Source organism: Myodes glareolus, chromosome 1 (genome assembly GCF_982192425.1).
Source record: "Myodes glareolus chromosome 1, mMyoGla1.1, whole genome shotgun sequence".
Lineage (NCBI taxonomy): Eukaryota > Metazoa > Chordata > Mammalia > Rodentia > Cricetidae > Myodes > Myodes glareolus.
In genome coordinates, this window is record NC_142026.1 from 7,782,119 (window position 1) to 7,808,265 (window position 26,147).

At 43.8% G+C, this 26,147-nt stretch overlaps 1 protein-coding gene across 1 annotated transcript; it reads right to left on the reverse strand.

Moving 5' to 3' along the window:
- Positions 1 to 13: 13 nt before the first annotated feature.
- C1H2orf80 (chromosome 1 C2orf80 homolog) lies at positions 14 to 26,147 on the reverse strand. The gene is made up of 8 exons (XM_048459315.3): positions 25,998 to 26,147; positions 24,485 to 24,566; positions 22,389 to 22,471; positions 19,993 to 20,080; positions 19,362 to 19,433; positions 5,233 to 5,320; positions 4,821 to 4,938; positions 14 to 498 (listed from the first exon to the last, which is right to left on the reverse strand). Exons 1-8 carry the CDS (start codon positions 26,036 to 26,038, stop codon positions 477 to 479), a joined length of 594 nt encoding a protein of 197 aa, XP_048315272.3. The 5' UTR covers positions 26,039 to 26,147; the 3' UTR covers positions 14 to 476.

The following is a 26,147-nucleotide window of genomic DNA, read 5'->3' on the forward strand; positions in this document are numbered from 1 at the left end:
GAGAAAGCCAGCATCCATTTCTCTTTGCAAACTTTATTGAATGTAAACTTATGAGCTTACATTTTCTCTATTTGGAAGAATGCTAATGAGAAATTAATTCTATTTAGGGTTAACACTTTGGAAAACCACCTCCTTCTCCAGCATTCTATGCAATATTTAATGCTACACATTTGCTAAAATGTGTATCAAAACCAGACTGTCTAAACCCACCCATCCAGGAACCGTGAGCCCCCTCCAAATTCTCCAGCAGTTTTCCAGGCGTAAAATGAAATAGCATGGGATATACACATTTTTTCCTTTTGCCAGAGTATAGGTGTGCAATGTGCTTCCAAGAGAGAAAGGCTAAGGGCAGGCTTGAGAGTCAATGCCATTGACAGCGTTGGCGAACTACAGAGGAAGGGTGTGCTGGTGACGATTGCAGCTTCAAGGCGGAGCTTCTTGTCTGCTCCCAGGGGCTCTGCTGTGCATCCATGGTACTAGTTCTCATTTCTAAGTGACCTGCAGAATGAGAGGATGGCTTTGGTACCAAGAACATCCTTATAGCACAGACACATAAGGTAGCTTTCTATCGATAGGAAGTTCAAGTCAAACATTAGGTACCAGAGATAGGTTAGATCTGTGAAGATGTAAAAGAATTTTCATGGGACATTCTGAAATATCTGAAAATGAATTACATTTCTCAACTGACTGCAGTGTGTGACCTCACAATGAATGCTTAAAAGGGACGCTATTTGGGAAATCAAAATAAATAAATAAATAAATAAACACTATTTGAGTGACAGATAAAATAGCGGTGATTTAGATTCTGGAGTTAATGATTGGTTGCTTAAGAGAATGCCTTTGCTTTCAGGAGCTTCAAAGTAAAATGCGCAGGCTAAGTTGATGGGGTATGTACAAGTTTTAATAGCTCAGAAAAGATTTACAATATCCATATACACGAACAAAAACACAGAAGGGCGAAGAAACAAAGAGAAAGCATGAAGCTAGGGAACACACAGCAACGAGAGATGGTGAATCTGTGTCCATTGTACCATGGCAGCATTTCTTTAAGCTTGCAATTATTTCAAAATTAAATTTAAAAATCATGAAAGTCAAACTTCTTTGGACTAGCATTCCCCAACATCAGTAGTTTTCTAGCGCTGTGCTGGTAACATGTTATTTTAAGGTTTTGCATATATTGCTTTGGGTTTAAGTCTAAATTCTCCTCCCTCTATCTGGCTTCCTTCCACAGTGCCATGGGTTCTCTGGGAATGGAAAGAGAAGGAACAGGTGCCTGTCTGCTGGTATAGTCTTGGTGACTCTCTGAGCTTTTATATATACGTTAGCTCATTTATTTCTCAAAGCAACCCAGTGAGGTACACAATATTGCTTTTATAGGAAAGCAGCACAGCACAGAGGGATAAGCTTTCCTAGGGAACGCTGCTCTTACCCATTTTGGTTAAAATAAGTCACTTTTAAATCCTTAAAAGTTTCCCAGAATAACTGCTAGTTTTGAAAACAGTTTTTGCCTTTCTCTTAGTTTGACTGGAAACAAAAATAAAATTATGAAGAAAGAATTGTTTTAATTCTTAAAGGTTTAAAAAGTGGGTCTTTTTCAGCTCAAAGATATGACATTATATCTATAATTCGTAAGGGAAAATGATGAATCCCAAATATTAAAATAAAAAAGTTCCTCAAAAAAAAAAAAAAGAGCTGGTCAGTGGTGGTGTACACCTTTAAACCCAGCTCTTGAGAGGCAGAGTCAGGGGAGATCTTTGTGATTTCAAGACCAGTCTGATCTACAGAGCGAGTTCTTGGACAGCCAAGGTTACACAGAAAAACCCTATCTTGAACTCCCACCCCGCAAAAAAGACAAAAAGAAAGAAAAAAAATCCCTCAAACAGCAAACTATAAAATCATATTTTCTATATATGTAATAAAATATTTATTTATTTAATTAAAGTAAGAATTGTTAAAAAAAAAGCAGTGTTACATTTGCAGATGTGTTTGTATATATAAAGCAAATATTGGAGTAGCATAAGAAATGTGAACAGTTGTTAGTTATAAACCATGGGAAAGGAGTGCAGGGAAGGGACAGTCCTTCCACTTGTTGCACTATAATTTTACCATCCTATTTTATAAAGTAGTTTTTAAAAATAGCCAGGAGTTAGAAAAGTGCATAAATTATACAAATAATATGCATAAAAAAGAAAGCACAAATGGTCTGGTGGTGGCAGCAGACACATTAATCCCCGCACTCTGAAGGCAGAAGCAGGCAGATCTCTGTGAGTTCCAGGCCAAGCTGATCTACAAGTTCTGGGACAGCCAGAGCTGTTGCACAGAGAAACCTTGTCTCAAAAAACTAAAAAGAAGGAAAGAAGTGAGTGAGGGAGGAAGGAAGGAAGGAAGGAAGAAAGAAAGGAAGGAAGGAAGAAAGGAAGGAAGGAAGGAAGGAAGGAAGAAAGAAAGAAAGGAAGGAAGGAAGAAAGGAAGGACAAATGAATTTTCTGTTTTTAAGAGCGGCCTTTCTGGGAGAGATTCATTTAAAGATGGGCTTGAGCCAGAGATGGAGTCAGTAGACCTGGGTCGCACTTAGGAAGGGGTCTCTGGTCACCTAACACCCCAGACATGCTATCAGCTCATCTGCACAGGAGGTGCACACCGCACAGCCTGCAGAGCCCTCCCTGCACTTGAGAGACGCGGAGGAAATGAGAGTTCCGCTGTCCTCGAGAAGCCAAAAGGCCACTGATGGTTGTGGGAGGAGACACTTGGGATGGAATTATACTTTTGAAAAAGTACCCAAATCATGTCTAAAACTGAAATATTTAGAGCTGTGTTTTTGTTAGACAGACCCATACATGAGTCTCAGTGGGTCTGCGAACCAGGTCTGAAGATGTCTTTGCACAGTTACCCTTTGTCCAGATTATCAGGGTGTGTCTGTGTGTGGTATGTACACACACACACACACACACACACACACACACACACACATGTTCATGTGTGCTGTTACTGATTTTCATTTGCTGTCTTATTTTGCTTTCCAAAGCCTGCTGCTGCCAAACACGAAAGCTGATATCATCTGACTTTATACAGTTCCTCAGAAGCAAAGGTGTGGATCAAGGAAGTCTTTGCTCTTAAAACTCATTATAGCAAGTGTCTTCAAAAGAAAACCCAGTAGATGGCTGTTTCCCCAGATTTCTAATTTTGTAATAGTGTTAAGAATTGATATAGTCAAACAATCCCAGAAGTCCCTAAAGCGATCCCTGTGAGGAGGTCGTATGTCTTTTCTATTTTTAAAAATGTGTGTGCGCATGTGTGTATGTGTTACATGTGTACATGTGTGTGTGTGTACATGTGTGTATATGTGTGTGCGTGCATGTGTGTGTGTGCGTGTGTGTACATGTGCATGTGTGTGTGTGCATGTGTGTATATGTGTGCATGGTGTTGGTTATATTTCTAATCAGTTAGTTTGTTTCTGGGCCTGAGTAAATCCTTAGCACCATACCATTCAGTTGGTTTGAAGATTCACACGGAAACATGCACGATAAAGCACCAAATGAATGAAATTTCATTTGAGGTTCCAGCTACAAACACGAGTTTGTTTCTCAGTTCGCAACTCTCTTCCGTTTCCTGCCTCCTGACCTTCCAGCTCATCTGGAGTCTCCCATTCTACAGAGAGGCCTGATCCCCAAACATCCCAGAGGACAAATCCACTTTCCCTCTGGAGCTCTCCTATCTCAGCTTTTATTACCATGGTGGGTTGAGTGTCATTGGCCCCCATAAATTCATAGGGAGTGGCACAGTTAGGAGGTGTGGCCTTGTTGGAGGAAGTGTGGTCTTATTGGAGGAGGCTGGATGACACACACCTTTAATACAGACCTTGAGACTGTAAGGTAAACCTTTAATCTGGGCCACACACCCTTCTGTGGGAAGTGTGTCACCGTGTGTGTGTGTGTGTGTGTGTGTGTGTGTGTGTGTGTGTGTGTGGAGGGGGCTTTGAGGTCTTTCTCTCAAGCTTCACTCAGTGTGACAGGCAGTCGCCTTCCCGTCGCCTCTGAGCCAGGATGTGTAGCACTCTCAGCTCCAGCACCACATCTGCCTGCATGCCGCCATGCTCCCTTCCATAGCAGACTGAGCCTCTGAATTGTAAGGAGCCACCACAATTACGTTTCCTTTATAAGTGCTGATGTGGCCATGGTGTCTCTTCATGACAATAGAAATCCTAAGACAGGCACACTGACCAAATTAGTCTCTCCAACTTCTGTTTAATTTATTTTCACCTTACACATTAAGGTTGAGAACCCAGAGCTGTGGTAACTATAGTGACAATGACAACTGCAACAGAATCTTGCTGCTTTCCCTCCAGCCCTGTCTACCTCTGACTAGTCTCTACATCCTTCTACATAGCAGTTGAGAACAGGGTGGGTGGGCAAAAAGAAAGGGCAGGAGTTGGGAGATGCCATGAAGTTCTCCTTTGTGACAGAATCCTCATCTGGAACATTGTAGGTAGATGCTAAAATCAGCCGCCCTATCTGAAGAAACTGAGAAACAGCTGCTTTGCTTGTGAAGAGTGATTTTCAAGAGTTGAAAGCTAGCCATGGCTAATATTTAGGCTTGACCACGTACCAAGTACCATTCTCACCATTCATCCAGAATCCCAATTAATCAGTGAGTTACTTATTTTCATTTTTTTGGAAGGAGGAACCTAAGGTACAGATTGGTTACTTAGCCTGTTCAAAACCATACAGTAGATAAATAATGGGCTCTGTATTCACATCCAGAACCTCAGACTCCAAATACTCAACATTCAACACATCAACGTCATCCATGTTCAGATGTACCTTGTTCTTGAGCTGTGTATGTGAGCATCTTTTCCGGGATTTCCATTCTGAACCATTGCTTTCTTGGTAGAACCGCTGGAGGTGTTTTTTGTCATTGCCCCTCCCCTCAGCTTGACACCTGCAGACAGGGAGAGTGACCACATTAGAGCATAAAACTACAGAAGAATGTGTCCACCGCTGTGTCAGATCTTGCCTTTCTGTTGCCCTCAACAAAAGTCTAAGAAATAAACTTTCCAGTTTCGGGTGATGTTGGGGAGGGGAACGTCAAGCTATGAAGGATCCTGGTTTTTACAATTCTCACCAGACAGAAATCTATCAGTGTTCTCATCAGTTGGTCATCAGTGACCTCACCTGGCAGGCCTGCCTCCTAGTTAACTTTCTCTCCAGCCAGAAGGGAAGGGAGCAGACTTACTCTGTCTGCGGTTACACTCTGCTGCGTTGGGTGCTGTCAACATGGCAAAAGGGTGCAAGGAGCGGTGGGGCAACAGAGCCGGGGAGACCTGAAAGAAGACACCACTGTTTTACAGCTGTATGAGCCTCGTGTAGGGAGCATCTCCTCCTTATAGCACGTGGCGTGTCTGGCCAACGCCGAGGCCTGGTGAACTGTATCGATGAGGGGCCCGAAAGGAGGGCGATATGGTCTTCATTTACAGCCTCTGCCCTTGCTTGGCTCCCATAACACAGAAGTCCCCTTTGCACCTGACATTCTTCACAGTTCCCTCTCCTGGCAACAGTCACTTTTCTGTCTTAGACTCTTGCCTTTCCTTTGCCATGGAGCTCAAGTATTCCCTTGCCTGAGTGAGGAACTTGCTCTGACATCCTGCCCTCGCAAACCAATGCACAGTATAGGTTGGGCATTGCTATGTATGCCACTGGGAATTTTTCTTTTCTTTTTAACACACTCTTAACTTTATCAGCAACCTTTTTTAAAATAAAAATAATTATATCACTTCCTCCAATTTCTCTCCTCCCTCCAACTCCTCCCATGCCCTTTTGTCTCTAACTGGTGGCCTCATTATTATTATTATTGTTGTTACATGTATATAAATGCATAAATATACCAATACAACCTGATGGGCCCATTTAGTGAGACTTGTGTGTATATGATCTACTTGTATTAAATAACCAGTTAAGAGCCTCAGCCCAAGTGAGACTTTCTCCTCCCTGAAATGTTTAAAAGCACTAGTGTGACTGAGTCTAATTTACATTTTAAATTCATCTGGGGCTCACTTTAAAAAAAAAACAAACAAACTTGTCTACCATGCAAAGGCTCCTGATTCACTCCCAGCATTTAAGAAAAAAAAAGGATAGTTAAATCAAACAAAAAAATCATCTTGACTTCTTTGTGAAGAACACATGGAAAAATGAACTCAGAGAGGTCATTTAATTTCAGGACCTTGGAGTGTGCCTAACAGATAATTCCCCCCTCCCCCCAAAGTTCTTCAGTAGCTGAAAAACTGCTGCGTTGGTCAAGGCACAGCAGCTAACAACACGGGCGCCATTCTCAAACTGGTTGAGTTTGCTGGAGAGCTGCAGCACCACAGCATGTGTGGCCTTGCAGCGGGACACTTGCTGCTTGTATGTTCTGTATCATAAAGACATGTCTGTGCTCGGCCATCAGCATGTACATGTAATTACCAGCTTAGCACATACACATACTCTGTTCTTAGATTGCTTATTCTGAAAAAACCCTCTCCAAGTCTAGGTGCCGCTGGAGGAAGTACAAGGTTGATCCCAGCAGACACAAAGCTAACTCAGCATTTTAAGAGGTGCCTGATTTCCAGCACCGTCAGAATTCTGGGAGAGTAGCAGAGATGGTAATGAGAGAGGTACAGATATGGCCCGTCTTAGAAACGGCTGCCCGCCGTCACAGTGCGGTCTTCCGCACCTCCTCTGACGGCTTTCTGGTTTTATCTTTCTCGCGGGAATCTCCAGTTCTTCGGGAAGGACTTTTGTCCATGGTGTGAGAGGGAGGACAAGAGGTGAACAAGCCCTGTTTGTTGACAACGTCTCCTTCCTACGCACACTGTGTCACCTTTGTCCTGTATCATGAGACTGGATGGTGTGTGGTTTTGCTGCCAGACTCTACATGGTCATTTTGGTTCATGGTGATTTGCCCAGTGCTTACCCCATCTGTGCCATCCCACAGTTCAAGGCAGCTGCCTCCCAGCTTTGACCTCTTTTCTAAGACTGTTTGTTCTTGGCTGTTTGTGCTTCCTACTGATTTGATAACTGCTTGTCAATATGCGAACAGAGTAAGAAAAATGGGCTGAGGGATGAAGGAAGGGAGGGTGTGTGTGTGTGTCTGTGTGTCTCTGTGTGTGTGTCGCTGTGTATGTGTCTATATGTATGTGTGTCTGTGTGTCTGTGTGTCGGGGGAAGGAAGGAGGGAGGGAGGGAGTTTGCTAGTTTGCTGTCTGGAGAGAGTTAGCCTCTGGATTACTTTGTGGGGAGAGCTGAGAATTTCACAACCTTGCAGGCTCTAACCCACGTGTGTTGTAGCTCTTCTCAGGCGTTCGCCAACATCCATAGTGTTTGCAGTTTGCAGTGTAAAGCCCTAGTGCAGATTCCGTTAGATCCCTAAGTCTGTTTTCATCTTATAGTCAATAAATATCATCTGTCCATACTTCATTTTCTCTTTACTCCTGGCTTACAGAGAAGAATTAAGGTTTTATGCTGATCCTGTATCCAGCCAACTTTGCTAACCCGGTTATTAGTAAACAGTGTGCTGATTCTTTTGAGCTTTCAAAGCATCCATTACGTCGTTTTAAGGAATGACAGCTTTCTGCATTTGTTGACCTTTTGCTTAATTATTTCTTCTGTCAATGTAAATTAAATAGGAAGGAGGACAGTAAGTACTATTGATCTATTTCTTTATTATTTTTTATTTTATGTGCATTGGTGTTTTACATCTTATGAGAGTGTCAGAAATCCTGAAATTGGAGTTACAGACAGTTTTGAACTGCCATGTGGGGCTGGGAATTTAACCCAGGTCCTCTAGAAGAGCAGCAAGTGCTCTTAACTTCTGAGTCATCTCTCCAGTCCCAAAGATGTCTTTATTTATGTGTATGAGTGTTCTGTCTGCATGTCTGTCTGCACACCAGAAAAGGGCATCGAATTCCATTACAAGCCACCATGTGGTTGCTAGTAATTGAAATCAGGACCTCTGGAAGTTTAACTGCTGAGCCATCTCTTTAGCCACTGATTTATTTCTTACTTCAAGGAAGATACTGCTATTAAATATGATCTTTGCTATAGATTTTAAAATATACTTTAACAGGTTAAGGTAAGTATTACTTTATTGTGACAAAAAATAAAGGACTTAAAAGCCTTATCTTAGCCAGGCGGTGGTGGCAAACACCTTTAGTCCCAGCACTCAGGAGACAGAAGCATGTGGATCTCTGTGAGTTCGAGGCCAGCCTGCTACAGAGTGAGTTTCAGGACAGACTCCAAAGCTACACAGAGAAACCCTGTCTCAAAAAACAAAACAAAACAAAGCTTTATCTTAACTGTTTAAATATTTTTGGGTTACCTTTGACATGAATGGTAATTTTACACAGGAAAAATAGTGGGGACTATGTAGGAAATTTACACACATACAGCCTCCTCTCCATCAATTTTCTGCCCCACAGTGGAACACTTAGGACTGCTCTTAAGCAGAGATAGGCACATCATCACCTAAATTCCAAAGCTGTCCATTTTTCTCAAGGATAAATCTGCATTTCCTTTTGTCAAATGCTTTTCTCAGAACGTATTTCTCAGGTGAAGGAAATAGCTCAGTTGTCAAAATGACTACTATATGCACATGAGGGCCGAGTTTGGAACCCCAGCTCCCACCTAAGAACCTCATGGAACATGCATGTTACACTACTGCTGTAGCCCTCCAGAGCTCAATGACAAAGTGGAGAGTGAACAAGGATGTCATCTATCATTGACCTTCGGCCTCTGCACACGTGTGTGCAACCACAAACATACATGTGTGAATACATAAAATACATATAGACACAAGGCACACACGGTAAAAAATGCTAAAACGTCTTTTTCTCCTCCCTCCATGAGCATAGTTCATGGTTGATGATTTTTATATGCACAAGAGGTTGGTTATATAACCTCCTTTTCTGTGTGTGGTTTCATCGGGTTTGGAAATAATGGCTACGCTGCCTTCATATGGATCCTTGGAGTTCTGGGAGTTTGGTGAGGTGGGTCCCATTGTTTCCTCCTCTTATCTCCATGCTGAAGCATGGTGGATTGTAGCCAGCAGTGTTCCTGACTGCAGAGGTGTGGTCCCCTAGTCTTACCCTGCTAAGAACAGCCTTTAAGGGCTGACCACCCTTCAGTCTTCAGGTGCAAAATTAGAAATACCTGATTGCGTTCACACGACAGCCATCTACTAACTCATGACTAGAAAATGTGACAGAAGTGTCTAGTACCCTCCCAAGAATCATCTTTTTTTTTCTTTTGGGGACAGTTAGACAAGCTGTTGTACAGATAAAAATCCATGTCTCAATCCTTCCTTCAAGCTAAATGTGACTACACCAAGAAGCTTCAGCCAGTGAAGCACAGAGCAGCATGCTCTGTGAGACTCAGAACACATTTCCTCTGGAGCCGAGGTGAGCTGGAAACCCAGGCTGAAGTCTACCAACACAGAGAGGGCTGAGCGAGACTGAAACCAACACAGGGAAGGCTGAGCGAGACAGAAGGAAGTCTGTGATGGCAGCAGACTGTGTGGAATTGTGATCATGTGACAAGTGGGCCATCGTCTCCTGTTTCCATAGAATTCCTGTTGCATCACACAGAAAGCACGGATGGAACAGCAAGTAAAATAAGCCACACCCACGTTAACCTGCAAGGCTGATTGGCCGATTAGAACTTTATCACTGTGTTGCATCGTAGGAATGTTACAGATTCAGAGCCCCTTTATCTTGATTTATCTTTAGTGCTACCCATTCATACCTAACTCTGACTTAATGCCTTTTCAGCTACCAGACCAGGAAAACCAAAGCCAACCAAACATACAAACACATCCAAATAACAGCAGCAATGAAACACCTTCAGAATGTACTAACAAACCACTAACTTCTACCCACCCAAAAGCTAAGAATGTCATCAGGCAGTATCTGAGACCTACGACAGAGATTCCCCGGCTTTGATGTGACCCACCCACCTGATGTTCCCACCCACGAATTTGGAAAATCCCTTAATTATAACTTTCTTTGGTAGCATAACTATAAAAACCTCATGGAAGCATTTCCACACAGAAACATGGACAGCCTCTGTGCTCCCAGGCCATGGTCACTGGCATTTAATTTAAAATAGATTGGATTGGGGCTGGAGAGATGGCTCAGGGGTTAAGAAGACTGACTGTTCTTCCAGAGGTCCTGAGTTCAGTTCCCAGCAACCACATGATGGCTCATAACCATCTGTAATGAGGTCTGGTGCCCTCTTCTGGCATAGAGGTGTACATGCAGGAGGAATATTGCATACATAATAAATAAATTCTAAAAAAAAAATAGATTGGATTGAGGAGATGGTTCAGGAGGTAAAGTGTTTGCCACACAACTGTGAAGGCTGGAGTTAGAGACTCTTTGCCTGTGTAAAAAGCTGGTGTAGAAGCACACACCTAGAATTTTAGCGCAGGGAAGGAGGGGATAACAGGAGTCCCGTGGCTTGCTGGCCAGACAGTGTAGCTGAAGAGGTGAGCTCCTGCTTCCGTGAGAGCCCCTACACCAAAATATAACATCACTTCAGCCTTCCACACTCAGTGCACACTTATGAATGTGTGCATGCACGCACATGAATGCGTACACACACATAACACATGCACACACAAGTAACTTTCTTTCCTTTGGGCTTTGTGTCCATGTAAAATTATGTACATTTAATTATATTAGTGATATAAAGAACTGAGCATAAACAAAAACTTTGACCTCTCCCTTCAAGAACACAGAACCTATTGTGATGGTTAGTTTTGAGTGCCAATATCTCACCTGGGAGGGGACTCTCAATCAGTAACTGTGTAGATTGGGTTGGCCTATGGGCATGTCCAGTGGGAAATACTTTCATTGCATTAACTGAGGCGGGACAACCCTCCCCACTGTGGGTGGCACTATTCCCTGGTAGCGGACAGCAGATTGTGTAGCAATGCAGAAGCAAGTCAAATACTAGCAAACATGCATTACCTCATTACTCTCTACTTGACTGTGAATGTATTGTGACCTTCAATTGCTCCAAGTTCCTGCTTCCTTGACATCCCCACAGTGATGAACTGTACCCTGAAACTGCGAGTCACATGACCCTTTTAGCTCTTAAATTGTCAGGTTACATTATCACAGCAACAGGAAACAAACGAAAACATCTTACGGCACAAAAAAACAATCCAAAAAGGAGCCGTAGGTCAGTGTTGGCAAATACGGCTGCCGTGTGTCAGGTGTAAGGGAAGGGAAATAGGCTTCTATGTCGTCCTTGGTAAAAACAAAACCGAAAAAGCAAGTATTATCGGATTCCAGTGTTCCTGCTGCAGGAGAGGTAGACCTGAGATTTGCAGAGGTCGCAGCTGACCTATCGGATTAAGTGTTCCGAGTCCTGATAATCTGTGACTCACATCAGCCATTCATTTAGCTTCCTGTATGGGTTATAGGAAGGATTTTTATAAAAGTGGGGTGACGCTTGGATCCTAATCTGGAGTTAAACGTGTTTTCTTTAACTCTGGATCTGTTCTCATAATCTCTCTGCTAAAGGAGTATATGAATTACATCCTAGTCTGTGAGCTTGCTAAATGCCACAGTGCAGTCAGCAGAAGTTTCTTTGAGCCAAGGGAAGATGAGTGTGTGTTAAGGCACGCGGGAACTGATCCAGAGAAGGCATAGAGTGGAGACACAAGGGTTAGAGTCATATTTTTACGTCTGGCCTAGCAAACTGAAGCAGTAACATATTGCTATGGCAACAGTAAAAGAGGAGGAGGATTGGGGAGGGAAAGGAGAGGTGAAATTATATAAATATATTTTAAATAAATAAATAAAAATATTGTTATGACCTCATCAGGACTGAAGTGGGGAGGGCTCTGACCCTTGGTGTCAAAACAGTTGGACAGAATCTTAAAGCTATCAGGTTTACCAAAGATGAAACCAGGCATCTTGTCTGGAAAAATAGCTCATGCATATCCAGGGTGTAGTGATATTTCATTTGTATTTTAATAAATAAAGCTTACCTGAAGATCAGAGAGTAAAACAGCCACTTTGGTCAGCCATATAGACCAGGCAGTGGTGACACACACCTCTAATCCCAGTAGCTACACTAGTTCACCGTAGAAGCTGGGTGGTAGTGGTGGACACATTTAAACCCAGCACTAGAGAGGAATACAAGACAGGAGAACATAGGAATTAGCTCAGTCTCATTCTGAGATTCCTGGAGGCAGGATCACCATTTCTGTCTGAGGTAGAAGTTGTGGTTGGCTGCTTTGCTTTTCTGATCTTCAGGTTGAACCCTAATATCTGTCACTGGGTTTTTATTATTTGTGCTGTCCAGGGGATTCTTAAAATATGGCTGGGCTATTGCAGAAATATATTTCAGAACATTTTAACGTTGGTGAAAAAATTTACAAATTATTGGGAAAGCCTATGCCTCCACTGATGAGATCCTATGGTAGGTTTTCCAAAACGATGACTCATCTTAGGGGGAAGGAGAGGCAGAAATATAGAAAGAGACAGGACAATTCATCAGAAAGATGGACAAATGACTTTAATACATGCTTTCCCAGAGAGGAAATATATGCAGTTGTTCATTAGTGATCAGGATATGAATTAAAGCCACAGATGACGGAGGCAGGAGGATGACAAGTTCAAAGTCATCCTTTCCTACATAGTGAGTTCGACGTTAGCCTGTGCTGTGAGATTTACTCTCAAACAAGCAAACAAATCCACACCCTCCCCCCAACAAAGGGCATAGCGAACACATTCTCCCTGTTTCGAAAACATTAGCCTAGGCAGCATACACTGCTGACAGAACAGTGTAATCACTTTGCAAGACAACTGACTTCATGGGAGTGTTGAAAAGCCCATATTCCTCGGCTTAGAAACTTCCTAGGCACACACCATCCAGGAACTCGGCTGCTCAACAGAACCTGCTCTACAGTAGAGGAAACAACTCCCTCTTACGCAGTGAGATACCATATCTCAGTAAACAAAGAGGAGAGAGATCAAGGGCCTGGCACCAGCCTCTGGCTTCCACATGCAGTTGCATGCTTGGGCATGCACACATATGTAAATATGCATATAACATAATGCACACTGTACACACATATAAACATGCAAAGTAAAATCAAGGATGTGATTGAAGAGGGCACATGATGTCAACCCTGGACCTCCAAGCACAGGTGCAGATACACACACACATACACACACAAAGACTCAAGATGTAGCTCAGAGATAGCAAGCGTGCTTGTCTAGGGGGAGGAGGAGGCACAAGGTCCTGTCTTCAACCTCAGCACTGCAAAGCATGAACAGAACCCATCACTGGGTAAGGTGAAATGGCAAATACATGAAGATGCATATGTGGTGAGAGCAAGAGTGGCAGGTGAGACTGGTAAGCCCTGGATACCGTCTTGTGCACTCAGTGGCTTGTTTGATTAGTCTGTATACTTTAATTATATATACTGTTAATTAGGACATAATTAATATTGGTGATATTAATTATCACCCTCTAGGACCTAGAGTCTAGGTGGATATACCTAATATCAAAGGCATGTTTTTAATTAATGATTACTCCAATGTGCCAAAATCCAGCCTTTGCTGGGCAGTGGTGGTGCACATCTTTAATCCTAGCACTTTGGAGGCAGAGGCAGGCAGATCTCTGTGAGTTTGAAGCCAGCCTGGTCTACAAGAGCTAGTTACAGGACAGCCAGGGCTGTTACACAGACAAACTCTGTCTTGAAACGCCACTCTCAAAAAATTCAGCTTTTGTTGAAAGTGTAGGTTCACAGGCAAAACTCTTTGAGTTTGAGGCCAGACTGGTCTACAGAGCTAGTTACAGGACAGCCAAAGTGATTACACAGGGAAGCTCTGTCTTGGAAAACCAGAAAGGAAAGAAAGAAAGAGAGAGAGAGAGGGAGGGAGGGAGGGAAGGAGGGAGGGAGGAAGGGAGGGAGGGAGGGAGGAAGAAAGAAAAGAAGAGAAACTGTAGGTTCTTCTGTCTCCAGTAAGGGCCTCGTCTTCATGTCTACAAATTAATCTGGGGAAAATCCTTCAAGAAGAGAAGGTACATGAAGTAAATGTGAGAGGTAGAGGCACTTGGTACTGTCAGGGAGGAGGCTAGTGTCCCCGGCAGGATGGGCTTTGCAATAATGGCAGTCCCGTGGAAGGCTCCCTTTGGGCTCTCATGTAACTGATAGGTATGGTTCCACTTAATCCTGGTGTAGTTGGGGAGTAACCTCAGGCTTATTTACATACAGGAAACTCGAGGCCAGGGATAGATAACTTATGGGAGACCCACAGCTAGAAAGGGATGGATCCGAGTCTGGGCCCTGTCTGTCTTGCCTGGGAGTCTTGATGTTTGAGTGTTGCTTAGGATGGTTTGAATGCTGGTTCTTAGGATAGAGGAAAGATGAGGACCTGAGGTTCTTTATTCAAAGCCCTTCTCTCCTCCACCCACTTTTATTCTCTCTGCCTTCCTTTCTTTTGTCCCCTTCTCTTCCATCAAACGAGACTGTGGATTTATTTATAATTTTTCTTCTGTTTAAATCAAGTTGGACATTTTTTATGATTTTTATTTTTATTCTTATTTATTTATATTTTATTTATTTATTATATCATTTTATATTTATATTTATTTATTATTATTATTTATATTTTTCATAAAAATATATTTTTATGATTTATTTGAAAACAGTCGTAAATACCCCACATGTATGTAAGGCCTTTAATTGAACCTTCTCTGTGTCCAGACTCTTCATCAGAAAAATGAAACAAAAAAACAGAAAATCAAATTCCTTATTAACAAAAATGACCATCTGTCAGGCACCTGTGGCTGACAGTGAACAGTACCTGCCTGTGCCGCCTTTCTATCACCAGGGGGCAGGAGAGAGCCCCAGAGAATGGCACTAGGCTGCACACAGTTGCCACAAGTCCTTTCTAGTTGCCGGAAATTCATCCTAATCTGATTTGTTTTCCCCTGAGTTTTAAACTCTGGCTTAGAAACTGTTTCAACTGTTGCTTAAGAGACATTTTATCCAAAGGAGTCAAAGGTCACTCCGATATAAGTAGTAATGAAAGAACCTTTGACAACATCTATTGCTTTTAAACAACTCTGACTTCTAATGAAAACCATTACTTTTGAAGTTGTGTTAAACCCAAAAGACTGTTTTAAGAAAGTTCTACAGTTTAACTTTTGAAATGCTACATTGAGCATACGCTGAGAGATCCTCCTGGTTCCCCATCTAGGTTGCAGAAAGGTCCTCTAGGTGGAATGGAGCCTGCAATTCTGCCAGTGGTTGTTGGGTGCTCCTGGAGGGGATGGGGAGGGACTGCTAGCATTGCTTCCTCAAACCACGATCATTTGGGGAACTGGCTACCTCAAACAGGCCAAGTTTGCATTGTGATAATAATATGCACATTTGATTAGCTGGTTAATGTTTGGGTACTTAGAGCAGTGAGTCTCAATAAGAAGTGATTTTTGTTCCCAGGACTCATTTTGCAGGCAGGAAGCATTTGTAACTGTCACAAATAGAGAGAGGCTTCTTGCCTCTGCTAGCTGGTGGCCAGGCAACGTACTAAATACTTCACTATACATGGCAGTTCCCAGATCCAGCTTCCAACATATACAATACAGAATTGTCTGGCTCAAGAGGTTAAGAAATCCTGACACAAAGCTAGGCTGGGTGGTGTATCCCAGGGCTCGAGATACTGAGATAAGGATTGCTTCAAGTTCAGGGGCCAGTCTGGCTATACAAGGAGGCCAAGGCTAGTCTACACTACGCCACAAGATTTTGTCTCAAAAAGGAGAAAAATAAGCTGAGTGTGGTGGCTCACGCCTTCAAATCCAGCAGTTGGTTCTTGGGAGGCAGAGTAGGTAGGTCTCTGAGTTCCAGGTCAGCCTGGTCTACAGAATGATTTCCAGGACAACCAGGGCTACACGGAGAAATCCTGTCTGAAAAACAAAAAAAGAAAAAAGAAATAAATGAAACTCTGATGTATAAGAACATAGACTAATTCAGTTGCCCAGTCTTGAGTTCCAGAGCCTTGATTCTAGCTATTATTTTAGGTTTTCATGTGCTAAACACTAAGGCTTCATTGGACTGACTTGCTTAATGGTCCCAACAACTCTACCGTCTATCCTTGATTTTACGAACGGAAGTTTATAGATATTGGAAATGATCATTGTACTTGAATCTGATGGAGCTGCAACTGAAACCCAGGCAAGGCAGCAAGAGTTCAGAGTCCTACACTTGAGCAGCAGGTAAATTCCATTCATATGTGAATCAATAGATGATCCCAGCTCATGGCCACAAGGCAACGCAAGTTCCTGAGGAAAGTGGTTCTCTGGTACAGTATGACCTGTGTCTCTTCCGAGCCGGTCACTTTGCAGTCCAGACACATCCCCACTTCTCACTGTTGGTCTGATTGTGAGGATAAAGGCTACGTACCACTGAACACTCTTCCATGACAGACTGGGCAGACATGCCTACACGTTAGCAGCACGGCCTCCTGTTTGGGCCCAGGTGCTCAGACATGGACATTTGCAAACCATGACTGAAAACCCCACCAAACCAGAAAGTCATAGCATTATCCCCTTCAGAATGAAGCATGGGAACCGAGACCTAATCAGTCAACCAGTGTAGCTGACCACCTCCTCAGAGCTGGAAGATGAAGTACAGAAAATCACAAGTGAAAACTAGTGAGCATATTTTGGTTTGGGACATATTTTGATGAGGGAGATAGGAGACAGGGCCACAGAAAGAATGCTTCTGGCAACTGAGCAGTGTGGTGTGTGTGGCTGGAACACCACAACAGCTGGGCTTTCTTCAACTTAAAAAGCTGCTCAGGCCCTTGTGAGCAACCGTCAAGATAAGCCTCAGTACAGGATATGATATATATATATATATATATATATATATATATATATATATATACACACATATATATATATATGTGTGTGTGTGTGTGTGTGTGTGTTGTGGGATATTTGTACACTGGGTGAAGTTGTGTTTGCTGTGATTGATGTAATAAAAAGCTGAATGGCCAATCGCTAGGCAGGAGAGATAGGCGGGACTTAGGAGCTGAGAGAGGAAGAGGAGGATCTAAGCATAGAGGAGATGACAGAAGATGCAAAGAAATAGGAGGTACAAGATGGAAGAGAGGTAATACCACAAAATAGAACATAGATGAATATAAATGGTTAAGTTATAAGAGCTAGTTAGGGAACAAGCAAAGCTGTAAGCCAAGCTTTCATAATTAATAAGAAGTACCTGTGTTGTTTTTGTGAACTAGAGGTCCAAAGGAAAATTCGTCCACAAAAAGATACCTTGTCTGACTTGCTCACTGGCTCATCCCTGACGTTCAACCACGCAGTTTGGAAGAGCGAAAGAACAAGCAGATAAGCGATGCTTGTGGTCAGGGAGAAAGTTGTGATTCCTTCAGGGACTGGGGGAATTTGGATCTCAGCAGGTGCTGAGAGGCAGGCTTCAAAACCTCAGGACAGAGTAAATACTTGGCTATGGAGGAGGATGAGGTAGGAACTTGAACTTCTGTGACCCATTGCTTGTACAGTATAATCCGCAGGTACAAGAACAGGGAACAAATAACTATCCTGGGTCAGTGAACCTGGCCCTGCCTTGACCTCCTTCTGAATCCTCCAACCTGCCTTGTGGCTGTGACCCATTGCTCACACACTGTGGGCTGTGGGTGCAAGAACAGGGGACAGCTGCCCTGTGCTTATGACCCACTGTTGACATACTGTCATCTACAGGTCAGGACACAGGGCGGGCAACTGTCCTGCGGCTGTGTTCCCAGCCCTGGTCTACGGTTGACTCCCTCCCAAGTCCAAATGAAACCTCTGGGACAGTGAGACAAGGGACAAAGAGCAGAAAGAATATCGGGGTGAGCATGCTGGCTCAGCGCCCCCGCGCCCCAAAGACATTTCCAGCAGTACAGGGATTGTAGCTAGTATTTAAACTCTCATTGAGTCTTCACACATTTATAAACTGTGAGAACGGAACTGGCTTGAAAATCATCCAGGATACTTTTGTTTTTCAAATATAGGGCCTCAAGTAGTCCAGGTTGGCCTAAATTACCTATGTTGTCAAGGATGACCTTAAACTCCTGATTCTCCTGCCTCCATCACCTAAGTGCAGAGATTACAGGTGTGAGATTACAGATTACATCTGCTGGCAACAGAACACTTTTTAAAATAAAAGGATAAAATGTAGAGGCCCAAAGGAGGAAAAGGACACGTTGAGGGCTCTGGAGAGGGAGAAAGAGAGCTCTGCACTGGGCCATCCTGCCGGGGATGCCCAAGGAGTCAGTGAGAAAGGGGCAGGGGCCACCATTTGCTATTTTTTTTTCTTGAGAATAATCCTTATGGATCTGGTCCTTTTTCTGGGTATAAAATGCGTCAAACAAATGGCACGCTGTGACTTTCTAGGTCCACGTTACTGAAAGCACAAGTGAGAAGTTACAGTGGTCAAAAGTGATGGGGTCTGGACTCCTAGCCCAGTGCCTCTTTGCTGCCAGACTGGGCCACCCACAGGGCTGACCAGGTTACCACGTACTGCTCCTCGGCCAACCACAGAACTACACTGGTAGTTACCATATATGACTCCACTTAAAAGGGGGGCATTTTACAAGCACATGTAACTCAAGATGGGGCTGCATCTGGTTTTTACCTTTATTAAAAATAGAATTATTGCCAGGTGGTGGCATCCCTCACTTTTAATCCCAGCACTCAGGAGGCAGGCGGATCTCTGAGTTTGAGGCCATCCTGGTCTACAGAGCCAGTTCCAGGACATTCAGGGATACAAAGTGAAACATCTCAAGAAAAAAAAAAATACAACTATTTATTTGAAGTGTGGGGGGGAGGTGGACACTTGTGTGCCACAGCATTCATGTAGCGGTCAGAGGGCAGCTTTCAGGAGTGCTCTCTCCTTCCACCACATAGATTTTGGGAATTGAACCAGGGAGCTGGGATTAACTGCAGGAGACTTTTTTGCTGAGAAACTCAATACCTCAGTTTTTACTTTTGGACATAAAATTGTTATTATCTGGTGCCTGAAAATATATCGTTGTGGATGCATATTCAAAGGCTGGGAATGCAGCTCAATGGCAGAATGGATGCTTAGCAGGTAGAAAACTCTGAGAAGAGTCCCCAGCAGCACACACACACACACACACGTACGCACGCACACACAGATGCACACACATAAAGAGCTGTGAGCTATGGGCTGGGAATATGTCTGTGGTAGAGTGCTTGCTTAGCTTATACCCATAAACAGGTCCGAGTTCAATCCCTAGCATGTGTATATTCTTGGTATCAATAGTCCCATATCACCCTTACCTTTGTAGAGTCAGGTTCGGTAGAAGAAGAGGCCCCGTAAATTTTCAGGACTTCCTCAATTGGGATACTGTTCTGTGAAACAAAAACAATGTGTTGTCATATTGTGGCTTTTTCTTTATTAAAAAACAAAATTACTGCAGCTACAATGGGTCTAGCACAGTGTAAGGTAGCACAGCAACTCGGTAATAACTCCTAGATTGTTGTGTAAATAAGTTTTCTGACATTAATGTCTCTCATCTTTTTTTCTTGTCTCCCATAAATATTTTTACAGTATGGCATGGAGGTCAAATTTTTATTACACATTTAAAATCACAAATTTTACTATTAGTAAATCTCAGGCATTTAGAAGCAATACTGAAAACATGTAAGTATACATTAGTACCAAAATGAGTTTAGAGGTCATGAAATGAAGCTAGGTGTGGTGGTGCACACCTTTGATTCCAACACTTGGGAGGCAGAGGCACATGGAGGTCTGTGAGTTCAAGGCCAGCCTGGGCTACAGAGTGAGTTCCAGGACTACACAGAGTGAGTTAGGGCTACACAGAGAAATCCTGTCTCGAAAATCAAAATAACAATGAAGAAAAAAAAAACAGGCATAGAATGTCCACTTAGACAGTGCTCTTTTTCTCACCATTAAGACTCCAGCGTAAGATGATAAGATCATTGCTTCGCGCTCTCTTCGGTTTGGATACATGGGTCTGCCATGGAGTGGCGCTTTCCTAAGGGGAAATGTGGACAGAGAAGGTTGAGGTGGTGCATGTGTGTATGGAGGACAGAGGTCAACTTCGAGTGTCATTCCCCTGGAGACATCCACCTTGGTTGGATGTCTGGGGGTAGAGTCAGGGTCTCTCACTGAACCTGGGGTTCACCATGTAGGTGAGGCTACCAGCAAACACCAGGGATCCACATCTTTGGCCTCATTAGTGCTGTGATTATAACTTTATGCCACCATGCCCGGTATTTTATGTAGGTGCTGGGGATCAAGTCACACAGTAAGGCTGACTGAACCGTCTGTCTTCCAGGCTCCTACTGTTCTTTTTGATAGCTGCCAAGGTGATACTAATCCATATGTAACCAGCCATGGTTGTGGATTATCCACTTTTAAAGTAGAATTAATATGTTGATTTTCTGTTGATGAAACACATACTTTGAATGTTTAATCTCCCAACAAAGTGATGAATTTTTCGTTTTTGTCTGTTTTTACTGAAGCCATCACAAATGCTGACTGGCCCCATGGGGATCGGTGATGGCTTTGCTAGCAGGTACCCACCCTGCTTCTCATCCTCTGCTTGGGGGAACCTGCCTTATTTTACTGCAAGCTTACCTTTAGGGAGGCTGGGAATACCCCTAGATTCTAGGAATGAGACGGTCTGGCCAGTGTGCAGACAAATCAGGAAACAAAGACACTGAGACACATGCCACGTCTGTTTGTTGTTTGTTTAAATCTATCCTGCTTTGAACTGAGCCTTGTTCTGAAGTGAGATGATGCTAATAGTGTCCACCCAGGAAAAGAGACTGGGGGTAGGATCTGGTAGCAACAGGTGAGGTTTAAAAAAAACACACGCATTGTGTGTGTGTGTGTGTGTGTGTGTGTGTGTGTGAGAGAGAGAGAGAGAGAGAGAGAGAGAGACAGAGAGAGAGAGACAGAGACAGAGACAGAGAGAGAGGGAGAGGGAGAGGGAGGGAAGAAGGGAGGGAGGGAGGAAGGGAGGGAGGGAGGAAGGGAGGGAGGGAGGAAGGGAGGGAGGGAGCGGGAGAAAGCTTAGAAGACAATTTGAGGGAACTCGCTCGCTTTCCATCATGTGAGGCCCAGTTATTGAACTCCGATAGTCAAACTTATTGACAAATCCTCTGCCCCTGAGATTTGAATTACTGTGCCTAACAGTCCAGTTCACAAACTTTGAAGATATAGAGGCAATCAAACTTGCCTCCCTGACCTTCTCTCCTCTTGATTTCTCATCTCCTTCTTGCTCCTCGGTTAAGGTTGTTGAAACTGGATTTTCTGCTTATTACTGTCAGTTCTTAACTGTGACCTTGAGCCCGGACCGTGGACTAGAACTGGTCTCTGGACTTTGGAATGAGCTATCTGACCACAGCCCCGTAGTGCCCTGTTCTGAGCACTTGAATGTGTCTGCTGAGTCACTGCGCGTGAAGGACAAGCCTGATAAGCTCGGGGAGGAACTGATCTCACAGACTCAAGTGCTTAGCTGCTTCCGTGCTCCAGAAGCTGTGTGAGACGGTCCTTGGGAAGCAATTTCAGGCTCTGCCTACAGAACTAACCATTAAGACTAATAGCTCATATACAATACAGTAAAGTCATGCTTCTCACAGGTAATACAGTGAAGTCATGCTTCTCACAGGTAATGTAATATAGTGATGTCATGCTTCTCATATACAGTACAATGAAGCCATGCTTCTCAGAGAAAGCTTCCCATGGAAGATTTTTTTTTAAAACTTGATGAAAACCAATGATTAGAAATACAAACTAGGTGAGCACATCTACAATGTCCTCAAAATGCCCCTGTGTCTTCAGGCTTCTGGCTGGAGGAAAGGTTTGCCCTGTGTTTCTACACCAGAGAGCCTCATAAGAAGACACCGGATAAGGCTGGACCTTCCTCCATCACATTGTAAAAGGGAAAACCACCAGGGCTGGGGAGACGGCTCAGTAGGTAAAGAGCTTGTCTTGCACAAGTGTGGGACCTGAGTTTGAAGCCTTCCCTCATCATTCATGTAAAATGGTGACACAGCCTGCAATCCTAATGCTGGGGAGAGGGAGATGGGAACAGGAGCTCTCTGGAGCTGGCTGGCTGGCTAGGCTTTTCGGTGGTGAGCTCCAGATTCAGTGGGAGACAGATGCTATTTCCAAAGCTAAGATGACGAGAGACTAAGAAAGACACTGACGTTGACCTCTGCCCTCTCCATCCACCCACATCCAGGCACAGGAGTGTGTGTACATACCTGTCTCCTTACCCACACTAAATAAGCAGATAGATTAAAAAGAAAAACATCAAACGTATTTCAACTTACACTTTCTCCCACTGGAGCCAAGTTAAATCTTCTGAGGGATCTGCCCATTGACAAGCAACACTGATGGCCAAGTCATAGTGGGCCTGGAAGCAGGAAATAGAGAGCAGAGAGTGTGGGTTCAGATTTTGGCAAAGCGCTTCCCTGGACAATGCCCTCACTAAGCCCCATCCTCTGTCATGTTCCACATAGGGAAGATCCTTGTTTACAAACAGCCTGATACTCAGTTAGGGATATTCCAGGATCCTCAGCTGTTTACTCATCTGCCACTAAGCAGTTACATGCTGTGTGTGGTCCAGAAAAGAGAGAATCCTCAACTGGCAGTTGGGGAATGTGGCTTGTCACCAGGCTTGCCAAGGGCTCAGGAATATTCCTGGGTGAAGCACTGATGAGGCTGGGCCTCCCTCTCCTTGCAGCTTAAAAAGGCAAAAGGAGAGAGTGGAGAAAGAAGGCCTTAGAGAACATTTTCTGGTCCTGTTTGGTGTTAGTCCTGTACGCCCAGGGGACAGAGGAGGTGTGGGACCCTGGAGGGAGGCACTGTGGCACTCAGCTGAGGAGACAGAAACCATCCTGGCTGACTTTCACTGAGGAGGCAGCCTCAGGGCTACAGCCTGTAGGGAAGGGGAATTTATACAAACGAAAAAGTTCATTCCAGGGGGACACAGCATGAGCAATGGGCCAGATAGACCTGACTGAGTGATAGGTGGAGAGCTTCACACCTGGTACAAAACTGAGGGTCAATTCTTGCATTGACTTTCATCACAGCGGGGACCTTCCCACAGGTCATCTGCAAGCTCTTATTTAACAAGCGTGGTTACCACTGACTACCAACATTTCCTTTCCATCACCATAGCCAGGACGACAAAGCTTGGTCGGGGTTGGTTAAGTTTCTAAACATTTCTAAATAATGTAATGATGCCCTCCAGGGACCTGACTTAAGTAAAATATCGACCTAAATAATAAATAAGGGGTTTGGAGCACGGTCACTGGGTGACACTTCATCAGGATGTGATGTGTGGACCAGTTACACTGGTGGTGCTCACCAGAAATAGAAGCACTCAGCCCTACCCTGACCTCCAGAATCAAGATAGCTCTGTAATGAAACCTCGTTAAAGTCTGAGAAGTACTGCTCTGATCTGCTTAATGTCCTGTGTGATGTTTTGTGTGCACACAAAGCGGCAGGCTTAACTACAAACCCTGGCTTTACACAGAGGGAAACTGAGGAAAAGGGACTCATCCTTCTCAGCACAAGGATAGATCAGGGGTGGGGTGGGGAGTAAACTGAGTTTACTGATTTCTTTTGGATTAAGCTTCTCTATAGTTTCTTCTCTAATTTCTGTGTCACGAGCCAGCATAACGTAACATGAGCCTGAACTCAGGAAGAATAATGAGAAGGATTCTAGGGTCACGTATCACTTTGCCTTACTGTGCTGATGCAAACGATAGTGATTATAGCTGAGAATTACCCTACTGTTAGTCCTGACAGGGTCTTTAACACGGTGAGTCAACATTTTATCTCGCAGTCATTTGTTTCTAAACCTTTTCCCGCCTAGGTTTATTTTCATATTCTCTTTTTGCTTTCTATTTGGTGGGTTAAGATGATCATAGGGACAACCTTAGGGTGAGGAAAACATAAGGAAGAGGACCGGGTGCCCACGTGCATGTGCGTATGCATGGGTGTGTGTGTGTGTGTGTGTGTGTGTGAGTGTGTGCATGCTTGTGCACGTCCATGCATGTGCATGTCTGTGTGTGTGTATATGTGTGTGCATCTGAGTATGCACATGCTTGTGCACGTCCGTGCATGTGCATGTCTGTGTGTGTGTATGTGTGTGAGTGTGCGCATGCTTGTGCACGTCTGTGCATGTCTGTGTGTGTGTATGTGTGTGTGTATCTGAGTGCGTGTATGCTTGTGCACGTCCGTGCATGTGCGTGTGTGCATGTGTGTGTGTGTGTGTGTGTGTGTCTGTATCTGAGTGCGCACATGCTTGTGCATGTCCGTGCATGTGCACGTGTTAAGTTACACAGGCATTTGATCCCTGTTCTGGCCCCTTATTACATACAGAACGCAATGGGAGTTGCCCCAGCAGGACATTCTTTACCATCTCATCTAGAAAGGTGAGTTGGAGTCTTCCTTTTGGATCAAATTCATTTTCCCGAAGTCTGATGCCAATATACTCTCCCCTTAAAAGCAAGAGAGCAGCATTGAGCTTTGGGGGAATGATACAGTGTTCTGTTTTCAGAAAGAGGCTTTCTTCCCAGTCCCTCCCCCCACCCCGATAAAAATGCAGCAGAAGTCATTGATTAACATTCAATATTGGCTTGGAGAGTGATCACCAAAGGCCACAGGTTTAAAACACCTAATCATAATGAACTTAAATCACATTTATCTTAATATTAAACTCATTGTTGGAAAGCAGGAAGGATACAAAATGTCAACACATAGAAAAGATTTTTTTTTTTTTTGCAAGAGGAGGGCTAAGCTCCCTTGTGTAAAATAAAAGATATCCTGCTGGATATTATAGCCCATGCCTTTAATCCAAGCAGGAGAGAGAAGCAGATGCATCTCCTATGGGTGTTTATACTCTAAGAAGAGGAGGCTATAAGATAACAGAATATATTTCTGTAATATTTCGCACAGAACGCACCAGCATTTGACATCATACCTGGAGTTAGCATGGTCAGCAAGGAAATTATCCATCTATCCATCCATCCATCTATCATCTATCTATCTATCTATCTATCTATCTATCTATCTATCTATCTATCTATCATCTATCATCTATTTGAGACAGAGTTTCTATATAGTCATGGCTGTCCTGGAACTCTGTAGACCAAATCAGCCTTGAACTCACAGAGATCGAGCTGCCTTCGCCTCCCATAGTGCTGGGATTGAAGGCATGCACCTCTACACCTGCCAGAGTCACCACGTTTAACTACTGTTTGTCTTTTTTTTTGTTATAATGGCGCCAAACATGTATGTGCAAACATGAGTGAATTCCATACATGTTTATTCTGGCATTTCTTAAAATTTAGTAGAAGACAGTCATCTTTATAGGCAGACAAAGGACATTTGATGGAATCTATTATATGGTCTTCGATGAGAAAAAAATACTAGGATTGTGGCAACAATACATACAAAATAAAATATAACCTCTTCTTGTTGTATGATCTGTGATTTTTTACCAACATTTTTTGAAATACAAGGTTAAAGAAAAACTGAGTGGGATGGGAGAAATTTATGGGAATCTTGATCTTTTCTTTATTAGCCAAGAAAGTTTAGAAGTCAAGTTAAGCGTGGCAATAGAAGTGGCAGAGGCTCTGGTTTAAATGCCGGGCCCCAGGGCACATCTAGGCATCTGTATCTTTTGCCAGTAAGTGCTGCCCCTTTCGGTGGTGCATGCTGTCCCCCTAGGCTGTGGGGTAGCCTGTACATGCATGCTGCTGCAGAAGAATTTGCCCAAGAGATTCTGCATCCTGCCCTGCACCGCATATGCCTGCATGGCAGAGACAGAGACCAGAGCATCTGCTGGCTTTCTCCCGCAGAGCAGCGAGATCCCCCCTTAGCTTTCTGTGCACCTGCCAGTATCCAGGCCGGCTGTCCGCGGTACTCACAGCAGCCTCTTCACCTCCTGCTTCACAAGCCTCTTCTCCATGGTGGAAGGCCGGGCTGAGCAGACAGCTTGCGCTCCACCTGACAGCCTTGAGGAAGAGCAATTTCAGCAAACCTGGAAACTACAGCAGCAAATCAGAGAGAATATGAAT

Coding starts and splice junctions, on each gene's coding strand:
- C1H2orf80 (XM_048459315.3), bottom strand. CDS start 26,038: ATGGAGAAGAGGCTTGTGAAGCAGGAGGTGAAGAGGCTGCT. Junction 5,321..19,361: donor CCGAACCTGACTCTACAAAG/GTAAGGGTGATA, acceptor GTCTTCTTTCAG/GTCTCCCCGGCTCTGTTGCC. Junction 4,939..5,232: donor AGAGTGTAACCGCAGACAGA/GTAAGTCTGCTC, acceptor CCCTGTCTGCAG/GTGTCAAGCTGAGGGGAGGG.